Source organism: Gastrolobium bilobum, unplaced genomic scaffold, assembly GCF_033153095.1.
Source record: "Gastrolobium bilobum isolate Gb01-03AN ecotype WA unplaced genomic scaffold, APGP_CSIRO_Gbil_v1 utg6257, whole genome shotgun sequence".
In the NCBI taxonomy this organism is placed as follows: Eukaryota; Viridiplantae; Streptophyta; class Magnoliopsida; order Fabales; family Fabaceae; genus Gastrolobium; species Gastrolobium bilobum.
Window position 1 is genome coordinate 180,201 of NW_026896878.1, and position 15,169 is coordinate 195,369.

The 15,169-nt window shown below is 34.3% G+C and overlaps 1 protein-coding gene across 1 annotated transcript; it reads right to left on the reverse strand.

Annotated features, from left to right (window-relative positions):
- Positions 1–951: 951 nt before the first annotated feature.
- Positions 952–9,679, reverse strand: LOC133302587 (ABC transporter G family member 36-like). The gene is made up of 23 exons (XM_061502391.1): positions 9,478–9,679; positions 9,020–9,395; positions 8,000–8,209; positions 7,782–7,866; positions 7,495–7,654; positions 7,313–7,389; positions 7,136–7,189; positions 6,610–6,700; positions 5,942–6,243; positions 5,078–5,676; positions 4,792–4,952; positions 4,574–4,683; positions 4,320–4,476; positions 4,071–4,223; positions 3,780–3,952; positions 3,345–3,677; positions 2,962–3,252; positions 2,784–2,867; positions 2,553–2,686; positions 2,235–2,462; positions 1,971–2,142; positions 1,603–1,857; positions 952–1,488 (listed from the first exon to the last, which is right to left on the reverse strand). Exons 2-23 carry the CDS (start codon positions 9,376–9,378, stop codon positions 1,216–1,218), a joined length of 4,461 nt encoding a protein of 1,486 aa, XP_061358375.1. The 5' UTR covers positions 9,379–9,395; positions 9,478–9,679; the 3' UTR covers positions 952–1,215.
- Positions 9,680–15,169: the final 5,490 nt, after the last annotated feature.

Here is a 15,169-nt window from a genome sequence, read left to right on the forward strand (position 1 = left end):
TTTTGCCCTCTTGATGAATAGTGCACGAATTTGGAGGAGAGGATAACTCTTCAGACACTCAACAAAACCTCAAATTGATGGTTGGAATGAGTTCATTGGGTGGTTTACAAGCAATTTCATGTGGTGGGTCTTTGAATTTGGAGTAGAAATGATGGAGAGTCATGGAGGAGAAATTCAAAACCCTACCCCCCTTCTCCAATGGTGCAGCTCGGGTTTGAGAGGGTGAGAGGAGAGAGAAACTGATTTGGGATAATGAGACTAAGTCACTTATAAGGCTAGCACATGTGGCCTTTTTTTAACAGATATTTTTCTATCGCGTATTTTACTTAAAATGACCCGAAACTTAACTTAAAGCTACAGACTTATTTTTATTTTTCTGTCCACATTTACATTCATTTTTTATTTCCCAAGAAACAATATTCATAATTCACAGTACCGTTTCTGCACCGTTTTTGACGAAAAGCACTGTGAACCACCACTAACTGTACTTTATTTATTTTTGAAACTTAACACTTATAAACTTATCATTTTCTTGGGCCTAGTTTGACTTGTATGGCATATATTGGACTTTCTTACTCTTATTCCATCATTTATTTATTTTCTGGACTCTACCGGTTGCTCAACAGCAGTACAAAATACCCAGTAGAAACACTATTCACGAGATTTTCACGGAAAGTGCCAGACTATACAATTTTTCATTCTGAACTCATATTTGTCGTCAGAATTGTCAAATTATGTCTCTCAAATCATTTTGCTTATTTAAGCTCTACCGGTTAATTCACAAGATTGCGAATTCTCCGACAGAACGCACTACCGGCTAATTATGGCATTTAAATCCTTAAATTAAATCTCTAATTAAGATTTATCATTTTGGGTCATTATAGAGACGAATGAGTGCGGCAGTACACCCTCCTTCAAAATAAAAAAAAAAATGGTAAAAGAATAAGTTTTTATTCATAACAGGTAATATTTTTTACAAGAATTGACCATATGAAAAAACTAATTTCTTCTAGGTAGCAAACCAAACTAACAGTAGCATGATCAACTTGATTTACACTTACTAAATAATCCTCTGCTAACAATATAATCGTCGTTATCTACCAAATATATAATAAAATATGCTGCATAAATCTTGAGCATTGACTACAACAGCCTCAGTGATATACATACACCAATTTTCAAGAACAGAACTTCATTTTCCAACAATGTAGCTCTTTATCTGCTCTGGAAGTTCAATGCCTTGATGCAGAAGGAAAATACAAAGGCAAAGAAGACTGTGAAAGCCACCAAAACTGCAGCAACTGGACCCATGAAGTCTGGTTTGAACCCATAATGGTCTTCAATATATCCTTTAACAGTGTAATTGATATTACTCCCAGGCACAATAATTGGGTCCGCTATATCTCTATATTGAGATACAATTAGTCCATACACTGTCCAAGCTACTGGACAAATCCAGTAATACCAAATCCACCATTTAGGAATTTTCTGAAATGCCAAAGTTGGTAGAAAGAATTATGTTAGTAAAAAGACTATTAAGATATACATTCTTATGATGCTTAATGTGTTTTAATAGAATAACAAAACTAGAATGGTACTCACTGGTTTTGGGATAAAGAAGCCAGAGAAGAGATTGAAAAGTCCATAGAATGCTGCTGCAAAGATTGATGCCACTTGGTGGTTTGGTGTGATGGAAACAGTCATCATCCCATAATATGTGAAGTACAAGAAGGAGAAGAAGCTGACAAAGAAGAACCAGAAGAACTTTTCCACTTTCCATTCAAAGCTCACCATAGCATACACTATGAGAGAGTAATATACAGTTTGGAAAAACACATACGGTATTTCGGTAAAAACCTGCAATTGAAAATGCAATGGAATATAAGGCAACAAGGCAATGGCATCATAACAAGCAACATGTACCCTTTTAAGTTACTTTGGTATTTTTTGAAGTAAATCAATCCACCAACCTGTGCTAAGGCATAAGGCAAAGGAGCATACATTCCAGCAGCTCTTTCTCGATAGAATACTGTTCTTTCAACGGCTACAATTGGTTGAACAGTTTGGCAGTTGTTAATTCCAACAAAAATAACAGCAGCATACATTGCTCCTATGACCATTGACAGGTCGGTTGATGTTCCCCTAAACAAAGATAAATGGAAAGAAATTAGCTGAAATCTAGAACTAATGGTTGAAGATTGAAGTTAAATTTAATAATAGGAAACAACTCTCACCTGTTTCTGCCAACTCTCCAAAATACTGTCCCTATCATGAGGGCACATGCCAAGGTGAAAAAATATCTGACAAGGTTATAATCTGGACTCCTCCAGTATGTTAGCCACTGCTTCCATAGACAGGATGTGAATTGCCCCCATGTGGATTGAGAGTACTTAGTGGGGAAGTACAAATCATTTGCTCCGGGTGGTGGTGTGCTTAACTCATTTACAAGAGCTTTGTTTCTCCTGCTCAATAAGCACATGTGTTAACTCAAACCAACAAAAATATGCAAATCCACTTGACAATATATGTATTCTAATTGTTCATTGACTTACTGATGCAAAGCTGATGTCTTGTAGTATTCAGCAAAGTCCATTCCAAGCCGGACTTCAGCTGCAATGGAGCTTACTTCTAGCATCCATGTTGCTGGGTTGTACATCTCCTTAATTTTTGGGACCCCTGGAATTGCCTGTGACAAAGAAGTTAACATGAAACTTGATGTTGAACTCCATGTTAAAGCACATGATCAAAAAAATATATATAATCAATTAGATGTAATGTAATACCTCAAAGTATTCTACAATCTTGTGGGAATTCCGACCTAATGGTCCTGCGTATATCACTTGCCCTCCTCTTTTCATCAACAAGAGCTGTCACAAAAAAAGGAAATACATTATTAGGTACCAAAGTGGCTGGCAGATATATAGAAAACACATGACAAACGGTTTATAGGTTGGTTGGTACCTCATCAAAGGCTTCAAAGATATCAATGCTAGGCTGGTGAATTGTGCAGACAACTGTTCTTCCAGTGTCCACAGTGTTCCTCACAGTCCTCATAACAATAGCTGCTGCTCTTGCATCTAGACCTGAAGTGGGTTCATCCATGAAAATGATTGAAGGATTAGCAACAAGCTCAACAGCGATTGTCAACCTCTTTCTCTGTTCGGTTGACAACCCTGTAACTCCTGGAAGCCCCACTATAGCATCCTTGAGATTATCCAGCTCTACCAAATCCATTACTTGGTCCACAAATTGCTGAAAAGATAAAACAATTGAAAGTCTTATTTCACCACTCTTAAGTACCTTTATTAAGAGAGGAATCAAAAGATAAAGCGCTGACTACTTACTATCTTTTCCTCACTGCTAACTTCTTTAGGTAACCGAAGGAAGGCAGAGTAAAGCAAAGATTCTCGGATAGTAACTTGGGGTGAATGAATATCAGTTTGTTCACAATAACCAGAAACTCTTGCAAAAGTTTCTTGGTTCTTGGGGAACCCAGAGATTCTAATGTCTCCTTCAATGTAACCACCTGTCTTTCTTCCTGCTAAAACATCCATTAAAGTTGTCTTCCCAGCTCCACTAACTCCCATTAGTGCAGTTAGAACTCCAGGCCTGAAGGCACTGGTTACTCCCCTAAGCAATTGTAGCCTATCTTCTGTCACTCCCTGCTCTTTCATTTCCTGTAAAAGTTAACATGAGTTAGAACTGCTTTCATAGGTACACCATGGATTGTAAATGGTATAAATTATAAAATTTTACAGAACAAGTGAAGGGATCCTTACTCCAGGCATGTCCACATAGTAGTTAACACTATCAAAGGACATTGCAAGTGGTTGAAAAGGTAGAATCATTCCTCTTTTTGGGGCAACTCCAGTGGCTGAATCAAGTGTTCCATCCGCATTTCTTAATCCATTGGAATTAGCTTGGCTACTCATTCGCTGCATTGCAACTTCTCCTAAAATGATTCATGTACAAGACAAGCATAATCAGCAACAATCCACATTATATCAACAAGAATATACTTTTAGCTAAACCATGAAAAGATTAATGTCGTTTGCTTTGAAACTTCTTACTTGTATTATTTCCATCAGCAGTAGATAATGATCGAAGCATTGACTCTTTGTTGGACTGACGCCTTACAAGTCTAGGTGCTTCATTGGGGTCTCCTCCAGCCTCCATTTCACTCGCATCTTCTTCAGATATAATTGCTTGTTTCTTTCCAAAAGCTAGTGCACCAAACAAGAAAACACATAAGCTTTATTAAGACAGAAAGTGAAGGAAATAACTCACTTGAAAGATTGATCAGATTTGTGAGCTCTTACGATTAAGGTACATAAGTGCAAGGGTGAAGAGAACGTTGTACAAAATTGTGAAACCCGCAAGAGCACCGGCACCTATCCAGTACCATTTTGTTTCAGCATAAACATCAAAGTTCCTTAACACAGACAGACCCAATGTGGTAGTTTTATCTGAAGAAGTCTGTAGTCAAAAGATAAGTTCAAGTCAGAAATTAACAAGTTTCTTCTTAAGCCAATTATTCACTTTCATCTGCTAATTAAAAGCTTATGCTATTTACCTGTGGATGCATCCACCTTGGAGCAAACATTTCATTCACAGACATAGCATTGAAAGCATATGTCAATGGTGAAGCCCAGTAGCCCCACACCCACCAATTTGGAATTTCACCTGTAACCATTAAGCATCCATGTGAGCATATTCTTTGATGAACATGTGTAACTTTGGAGTCAGTTTTCAAATGCTTTTACTTAAAAAAGTTTGGATTGTCACACTCACGTTTGGGAAGGAGAAAACCTCCAAGTAGAAAAACAAAAAGGAGCATGAGGGCTCCACCAGTGTTAGCAATAATCATTGTCCTGCAGACTCCAGAAATGACCCTAAACATCCCAGCAGCCATTTGTTGGATAAGAAACACCAGCAACAGTTGCTTGAAGAACCTAAAAAGTGGAATAGGCACCAAAATGCTCACTTAGTAATTATGAATACATCACTTAGTACCATGATCATGGCATCTAATGCCACATGCAAATTATGAAATAAAAGAAAAGGTATTTGATATTACCTGCTGGCTTCAGGTGCAAATCCTATGGTGTAGTAGGTAACAAGCATCCAAACAAGAGACTCAAACACAGAAATGGGGATCCGCAACAAGAAATTGGGAAGGGTGTAAGTCCAAGCAGGGTGGAAAAGGTGGTCTCTATGCTTGTAAAACACAGGAAGCCTTCCAATTGTGAGTGCCAGCTCAGCAAAACCATTAAACATGTTCATGATCATGGAGAACAAAATTGCACCAATGTAAAGTGAGGCTTCATCTTCATTATCTCGGTGCATTTCAGTCCTCAAGAACAATGTTGCAGATATGATTGCAATGATGCAGATTTGGACTGTCTTGAATATGTAGACAAAAGAGTTCCTCTTGATCAGAAGCCATTCCTTGTCCCAACATGCTTTAAGAAGATCCATTGTGGGCACAGAGTTTTTCTTGTAAACAAGTGCAGCTTTATGTGCACTTGACTTGTCAAATGGGACAGACAACTCATTCTCAACCCTCATTCCAACATGGAACTGCTTGAACCTGTTTGCAAACTCTGTCACTGAAACATAACGATATGACCTATTTTTGTCTGCCCAGTATTGTTCCTGGTCCTTCCTTGAGGTAACCTGTTCAAAAATTTAAATTTTATTTTTTCAAATTAATACCAACTTACTCTAGAAAGTTATGGTATAGTGTATGTTGCATTTCATTTATGAAATCAATTCTAGTTTTTCTTTTTCAATTAACAATGTCATGCACCATGATTAACAAGGTGAGACTTTGACAATATTATGTATGGGCACATGAACCCAAAATATAAGTTGTGGTGTTTCATAATGTATGTGAGGGTGCATGATTAACAAGGTGGTGGTTATGAATGATCATACATACCTCTTGCAAGAAATCAGCGGTTCCCTTTCTTTCAGGGCAGTGGAACCCACATGATTCAAAGAATTCTACAATGTGCTCACGTGGGCCCTGGTACACAATCTGACCCTCTGATATGAGAATGATGTCATCAAATAGATTAAACGTCTCAGGAGCAGGTTGGAGAAGGGACATTAAGATGGTTCCTTCAGTAAGGTGTACAATCTGCTGCAAGCATTTCACAATCTGAAATGTTGTGGAGCTATCAAGACCCGTTGATATCTCATCCATGAATAGTGTTTTTGTGGGCCCAACAATCATTTCTCCTGCATAAAATCAAAACCATTTCATTTTAGGAAATAATTACAATTCCAATAATTAGACATTTGATTTTTGGCTTTGTTATATATATGTATATTATACATAGAAAATTATGGATGGCATAAATAAATAAGAAAAAAGTAATGTATTTTTCAAAAAGCAAATAAGAAAAAAGGGAACTCCTTTTAACAATATTCTTGGAGGAACCAAAGTGGCAGGTGAAGGAGAAGGACCAAGTCCAATAAGAAAGAGTTTGGTCAGCAAAAGTACATAATTGCCCCATTTTCTTAATTTTTTTAGAAAATTGTCCGTCTGAGTTGTGAGCATAAAAAGATGACCATAAAATATTTTGACTTTTTAGTCCTTCTAACCTGTGGTCACACGCTTCTTTTGACCCCCAGATACACCTCTATGCATTTCATCTCCCACTATGGTATCCTTGCAAATATCAAGCCCCAATATCTGTTTCATACAGCAAGGAACAAATAAGAATGATTTGTTAGAACATACTCAAACCGTTAAGCACAGTGATTAACAATAATTATGTTGCCAAATAACAGTAATAATCCATATAGCACAAGTGATGCTCCAGCTGGGGCCTACTTTAGCCACCATATCTTGAAAGCAGTCAGCACTGTAGGGTAGGTGAGCAGAAAACTTTTACAAGGAACTCTTTTTCTTTTTTCTTTTTTTTTGGGGTAAATACAAGGAAAACTTTTGAGAACATATCTTAGTTAGTGACCGACTCTTGGGAAGGAGATTTGGTGGGTGGGTGAATTTTTTTAAAGTCTAATTTAACAGAAAGTCAGAAAGTGAAATTTAACCATCTATTTGACTATTTCCTTATTCCTCTCCTTTCAACTTGAAACAGAAATGTTGAAAAAAGAAACAACTTACTTTGAGAGTATAGTCAGTAATGAGACTGCTTTCTGTTCCTTTTATTGCAGTTGCCTATAATGCATGAAACAAGTGAGAAAACTTTCATAGATTAACAAGATTTGATATAATTATTGACTGTTCAGTCTATTAATGTATACAACAATTAATTGGAATTTGGAACATTAATGAAAATACCTTCATGAAAAGGTCAAGTTCTGCCTCTGGAAATATGCCAGCCTCCTTTTCCCTTCTAGCAAGCTCGGTTAATAAATCTATATTAACATTATTAAAAACCAAAATGAAACTGTCAATAAATGATTTACAACAAAAAAAAAAAAAAAAAAACTGGGTTTAAAAGAAAATGCTAATTCAAGTACCATATCGAGTTCCAACCCCCTGGCATCTAGCTGAGAAATCCAGGGTTTCTTTTACAGTCATTTCTCCAACATGAACATCGTTTTGGCTAATGTATGCTGAAGTCTTTCTTGGGACAAACTCATTAAGTTTGTGACCATTGTAAGTGATGTCTCCTTTTACCTGTTTCATCAAAACCAAACATTTATAGTTAACTCTTATTCATCATTAGTATTATTCCTTTTGATTAAAAGGTAATAATCTGTATAAAGATCAATTTTTTCAGCAAAATGATGGGGTTGGAACCTACCCTCAACTCAGGGTCCAATTTTCCGGCTAATGACAACAAAAGGGTTGTTTTCCCTGAAGAAGGGGGACCTAGTAAAAGGGCCATCCTGCAAAGAACCAGAATTGTTATAAAAAGAAAAAAACTATATAAGAAAGTCAACAACTAGCCTACAGAAACTTTTTCTTAAGATTGTTACAAGTTACAACCACACACTATAGATAACAACTTGGTTGTAGTACCTTGCTGGTTTAATAATGCCAGAGACATTCTTAAGAATTGTGAGCTTTGTTCTCTTAGTGGTACTAATCCCAAAGATGCCAATAACTGATTCAACTAGGTTCAATGCAACGTTTGGTAGGGTTGGCAGAGCTCTGCTTCCGACAAAGGAATCAGCCTCAACAGTCAAATTCTGAAACCTCACTTCTACCGTTGGAAGTCTGATCCCAACCCTGCAATGAGAAGAAAACCAATTGGATTAATGATTATTAGCGGGCACAATCTGAACCGTAGTGTCATGTTTTCAAAGAAAAACTGAGTACATACTATATGTAAGTAACATTACTCCAAGCATTCGAATCATATAATAGCACTAATAATCTATTGACAAAAATAAACTAGGTACGTTTTTTCAATTCATGGTCTACTCTGTGTTAACAATGTTAAGTTGGAAATTTGACACTTGATTTTTGAAGGTAAAAGAAAGTATAGCTTCTTAAAAATCTTGATTAATTAAGGATTAAGTTTAAGGAGAAGAATCCGTTTACAAACTTTTTTGACAAATTTTTACAAATTACATTATCTTCTTCTTCCGGGAGAAGAAAATGAAACGTAGTGTTTTCGCGGAAGAAGATAATGCAGTCTGTAAGAGTTTGTAAACAAAAAAGTTTGTTAATATAACGTCTCTGAGTTTAAATTACATCTGTAATAATATTCATATGTAGGAAATGGAAGAGGGGAATCCTCACGTTAGATCTGGTTCCCCTCATCTGCATAGCAGCATCATGAAATGATTCTTCAACATGTTTTTGTCTTCAGCAAGCAAATGATAGAAAGCACAAAGAAGATAATAAAAGAAAGCAAGGGCATCTAAATAGATTAAGTTCCTTAGATTTAAAATATTGAGGCTAAAAACTTATTATTGTTTAGTATAAGTTAGTCAAAAAAAAAAAAAAAAAGCTTTTCAAGTATGTTTCTGAAAGTCTGAATTATTTTGGGTGGGGTATGGAGGGAACAGCACATGTGAAAGAAATGAAACTCACTTATCAGTTCTGTTCCTGAACTTCCTGAGGAACTTTTCATTATCTTCTTCTGCAACCTTGAAAATCTTATCAATGATTTGTTGCCTTTCATTGACATCAAGCTTTCGAACATCGATTTCCTTGTGTTGGACTTTGTTGTTTCCATGAGGTTGATCACCCTCAGCAAAAGTTTGAATGATACTTGTTCTCAGCCTATCATAGGTAGGTAGCTTCTCTATTGCAGCCCATTTGAGAGCCTCTTCATCTTCATCAACTTGAGAAGTCCTTCGAGAATACCTACCACTCGCAAACACTTCTTCCATTTTCCAACTTGACCTGCTTATGCTCCTGCTTATACTTCTCCCTAAATTCCCATCCATTTTTGCTTTCCCTTGTTCTAAAATGGATTAAAAGTTTAAAAATGGAAACCAAACACAAGAACAAGGAGTAAAAGAATGAAAGAGTATATATATACTTACATGAAGTTCTTATGTTACTTTCTTGGCTTAACACGAAGAGGAAGGTTGTTTGTAACTTCACCCTCTCTTTTTTATGTCTACTACTCTTACTCTACAAAGTACCCTCTCTTGTTTGGTTTCTTCTCTCTTATCTATTCTTCACTCATGATAGATGTTTGGAATGATATGCCACTGGCCACAGAAGAGTCCAAGCTCTAAAGAAAGCCTATGTGTGTTAGTGTTTGATATTTCTATATATATATATATATATATATATAAGACTGAGGAAGACAGAGTGGAAACCACGAGAGAGATTGATGTTAGTGGAAGAATTGTCGTTAACTATAATCCTATCTTCTAATGAGAAATTTGATGACTACTTCTTTATTATTTATTATATAAATAATATATAATATATGCAACTTGTGTTGAAAAGTACAGTCCATTCAAACATGACCAGCGTTTCCACCTTCTCATCAGCTTCCTACAAATGCGTAGTTTTGAATAAAAATATATATATATATATATATATATATATTAACGGGGAATATTAATCTTATGTTACATGAGAGTATTATCTCATGCTATAGAGAGAGTTTAAGTGGGGTCCACCATTAAAAAGTAAAAAAGAAAAAGAAAAAAGAAGAGGTGTGATTTTCGATGTGAGAGAAAATGAGATAACTACCTCATGTAAAATGAAAGTAGTATTTCCCTATATTAATCCTTCGCGTTCTTTTTTTTTAAAAAAAAAAAACAATGGTAAAAAAATAATAATTTAAAAGTAGGTTCACTTCATCAATAATGATCAATCGTGCCATGTGAAGTCAGGTGGGGATGCGGGAATCTCAACATTAGATGATAATTTGATATCTCATTTGTCAGTTGGAAGTATTAAATTGATTTGCAGGATGAGAAAAATACTTCTTTATATAAAGGAATAAGAAAATTAATAGCTAAGAAACCATTTGTTTAGTATACATTTGTTATAAATATTACTATATGGTGAGAACTTGCAATGAGAAAAAAAAAATGTGGAGTTACGACTTTTAATATGTTGGTCCTGCTTGATTATCAATCTAATGGAATTAGTTTCCGTGTTACAGACCGATTCCAACGTGACTTAGAATAAAAACTCGGTAACTTTGTACCTAAAAAGAAAAGTGAGTAAATAGTGTGAATGAATCATATTTTGTCGCATTTTTTCTATCTCTTTTTTTCAAAAAAATAAATAAATGATATTTGAGGATTTGGTCAATCTGGAAGTATGAATACTGATAGTACAATCCAAAAGCCTAGCAGCAGTTCAAATTTGTAAATTGAGTAATTGACATGTAAACTAAGTTTTAGAGAAAATAATTCATACCAAATAGTGGTAGTTCAGTTGGCGCATGAGAGCTAAATAGGTGGAAATGAGAATATGTGTTCGAATCTTTCCAGACCACATTTGGAAGGAATTTAAAGTCTTAATCTTGAATACGCTCCGAATCAAATTAATTGTGAAGCAATAAATCGATTGAAGTATTTTAAAAAAGACAAAATAATTCATCTCCATAGGGCAGGTTTGACTAAGTTATATCCACCATGTAATTCTTAGCAACGATTCATTAAAGAGAACAGAAAAGTCCTCTTTGGCAGCTAAAGCTTGAGGTAAGATGTCCGAACTATCGTCCGCCCATCATTTTACACAACTTCAATACGTTGCTTTTATTTTATATAAACTATACAAGTAATTTTACACATAAAATTTAGGGAAAGGTGATTTTTTATAATATGAGATACAATTATTTTCAGTAATTTTAAATCGATTTTATTTTGGTTTTTGAAAATAAAATAAAATAAAATAAAAGGTATTTTAAAACTTTTACTCTCCTGATCTCCTCTTGTATCATAATTCATAAATATTACTAAAATATTTTCTCCTTTTTTAAACACAAAACAACAATGAAAAAAAAATTGTATTGTCATTAAAAAATATGTTACCATTATTTAGAATATATTTGAGTGAACATTTTCAAACTTAATTTTAAGTAATTTTGATTTTAAAATTTTAATTTTGGTGAAAAGTAAGTTTGATATGATTTATTTCAAAAGTTTTTATGATACAAGTTAGTATGAATGGGCTTTTGGTTGAGAATTTCATACTAACTTGCGTTTTTTTTAATCTAATGTGCATTTAAGAGTTCATTTGAATGGGCTTTTGAAAAAAAAAAAAAGTCTTTTTATACTTTACTTTTTTTAGAAGATTTTTTTAAAAAAAACCTAGAGTTATTTTGCATTTTGATGTAACATGTGTACAACACTTTTAACTAAAAAAAATATATTTGGTTATTAAAATTTAAAAATATGTTTTATGTATAAAATTACTAAAAAATATGTGAAAACAACTCATGGAAGTAAGAGTTTGGTTTGGGATATTAATAAAAGTTATATAGGTTCTACTAGTTAACGGTTATTAATGATCGTAGGTGATTAACAATGAGATGATTATTAAGATCGTGGCATTGCCAACATGTGGGAATAGATCGTGGGTTAAAGTTCATATTTCGGGCTCCAATTCCGGTTCCAGGTAAGGCTTATTAAATGGGTTCTGAATAAATTTATATGTAATCTTCAAATTAACATGATCAGGCTCATCAGGACTACAAACCTGGAACAGGTTCCAACCATTAGTCACCAATGGCATTTTCCGATTTTGTAACAATAAAATTCTCCGAGATAGTGTGATTCTCATAACTCTACACCACCTCTGTTTCTTTATTGGAAAAATTGTGAATGATTTCAAAAATTAGGGAGAAAAAAGCCTTTAAACGAAATGTAACTTCTGCAAGATATAAAATATACATAACAGAATCAATAGAACAGGAACAACGATTAAATTTAAGGAATTTGACTTGCTATTATTTCTCCATCATTAAACTATGTTGTGTAAAATCTCATTTATTTTTCTTCGATAATCTGCAAGTGTTCAACTGGACCTAAAGAAAATGCCAAGTCAACGATATGCCAAAACAAAATACCCCCGTTGTTTCAAAGAAGAAAAGAATAATTCCGCACTCACATTATATCATTAAAAAAAAAATAGATTGAATGTAACATAATCAAATGCAAGCTCTAGTCCATGGGGAGTTTCTTTTTAGCTAGTTTCTAGAAGCACTTTCATTGCCTCTTATACTGCCACATATCACGGGATGTTTTACTCAATTATTGCAGATTATATTTTAAGCATTTAAAAGAGCTATAATCCAATATCATGATGAGGAATGGGTGCATTTGGATATTCGACGTACATCATCATGAGGAATGGGTGCATTTGGATATTCGACGTATGGGTATTCACGGTCTAGATTGGATCGGTTTTGAAAACAAAAATTATCCAATCAAATTCCTTCAGTTTGATCATATAATAATTCATTCGGTTTGGATTTTTTTTCAAATCCGATCCGATCCAATCCAATTTTTTTCGGTTTGGATTGGATCGGTTTTCGGTTTTTTGAAAATCCTAAAATTTATTTTATAATTATTATGCAAATAACATCTTTTGTATATATTGTCTTTGTAAATTATTATTTTTTAAATACAAAAGCATAAGTAAACTATAATATAATTTTTTTTTGGGCAATGAGATATGAAGCTCTACAAAGATAAAATTTTGTTGATGAAATGTGACTAGATTTTTTCTTGGGTTTAGTTGATACCCAATAGGTCTTGGGTTTAGAAATTTTTGGACTATGATTGGAAAAAAGACCCAAGTAGGTAGAGGGGAATTAATATATTGGATCAGTTTGGATTGGATCGGTTTTCATCAACCCATCCAAAAACCGATCCAATCCAATTAAAATTTGCGGCTTTTTTTCGATTTTCGGTTTTTCGATTTTCAGTTTATTCGGTTATCGATCTTTTGGTCCGGTCACCGCGATTTGAATCGGTTTGGATCGGTTGATGAACGCCGTTAAATTTCAACGTACTACCTCCTCCTTTCATAAATGAAAATTTTATGAAAGTAACTTTTTGTTAAAAAAAGAAAGAAAAGAGTGGAGATATAATTAAAGAAGATTTTAAATTACATATATTTAACGAGGGATGTTATATTTATAAATTTTTTTATTTACAAACTCTTATAAACAAATCTTTAATGTTGATTTCTGTAAATCTAATGGTTATAATTTATTGGATTATACTTATTAATTAATTGTTAATTCCAAATAAATTATAACCATCAAATCGATGAAAATACTAGTTTAAGATTTGATTATTAGAGTGTGTGAGCGAAAATTTGTGTAAATATAACCTCCCTCGTATTTAACAAAGTAAATTGAAACAAAATCCTCACCAAAAAAAAAATTGAAACAAAATAGCTCATGCTTTTTCAACCTTAAAAAAAGTGTTTTTTTTTTAAAGCTGAATCCATGCTTTCTTGTGATACAAGAGAGGGAAAGGGTATACGATATTAATAGTCTGACAACTTAAAATGAGTTTGCTCAACCATTGACTCCAAGAAATTAAATGTTTAATGCTGAAAGTCATGAGCACATTCACAGAACAGGTATCTCTTGTCAATTAGTTCACACATTGTAATTACATGTGGCAATTGTTAGCTTCTTTTGCTTTCCTTATTCAGAAGTTATCAATGCATAATGGCAACGTTAGATCCACGCTGTTTGTGTTTCCTTCCTTCTAGAAGTAGAGTATAGAAGACATATATATCAAGTCAATCTCGTATTGCTCTGCAAAAACACAAAGACGACTTCAGGCTCAGCTCTTTACTTGACCTGTGAACATTGTTGTCAATTTTATTGGTCGTTTGAGTTTTGACTAAGCTAACATAGGAAATATATTGTTGTTATGTCTTAGAGACAGAAATGTCTAGCTAATGGACTAGTATGTTGCTATCAGATCTAGGTGTCGTCTCCAAGGTATATATGGATAAGATATTTCGAGTCAAGTAAATCATTGTACACAGAAGAACTATAAATGGCTTTGCCAAAAATGGGTGTGCGCGCACAGTGATAGCATAACAGTAAGAGAGAGTGTAACGTACTTGTAGATTTTACCTCTTAGGAGGAAGGGACATGCATTCCAAATAGGAGGAAGGGACATGCATTCCAAATAAAGAGGCTCTAACTACTTCCATGAGGGTACGGTTCATTCTTTCGGCTAAACCATTTTGCTGTGGTGTGTAGGAACAGGAAGTGTGGTGTATAGTTCCATTAGAGGTCAGAAAATCAGAAAAAGCACCAGCCATGTACTCCATTCCATTATCAGACTGAAGGATTTGAATTTTAGTGTTGAACTGATTTTGAACCATGCAAAAAAATTTCTTGAAGACAGAATAAACTTCGCTTTTATTTTTCAAGAGACTTACCCAGCACATACGAGTACATTCATCAATGAATGTTACATAATAAAAGCATTTAGAAAAAGATGATATTTTTGCTGGGCCCCATACATCAGAGTGAATAACTTGGAAGGGAACACAACTTTTATTCAAACTTGGATAATAAGGAATTCTATGGCTTTTGGCCAGCTCACAAACCGAGCAATGAAAATCACTAACTCTCAAATTATTATTAAAAAAACTAGGAAACAATCTATGGAGATATCTAAAGGAAAGGTGACCTAGTCTCCTATGCCAAAGCCAGACTTTATTTTTTGCAGAATCCATAACAGAGGTAGCAGCCACACAAGGAGAGGAGAGACTGCCGAATTGAGAAGC

Coding starts and splice junctions, on each gene's coding strand:
- LOC133302587 (XM_061502391.1), bottom strand. CDS start 9,378: ATGGATGGGAATTTAGGGAGAAGTATAAGCAGGAGCATAAGCAGGTCA. Junction 4,684..4,791: donor AGGTTTTCTCCTTCCCAAAC/GTGAGTGTGACA, acceptor TAATGGTTACAG/GTGAAATTCCAAATTGGTGG. Junction 3,953..4,070: donor TGCTGATGGAAATAATACAA/GTAAGAAGTTTC, acceptor GAATCATTTTAG/GAGAAGTTGCAATGCAGCGA.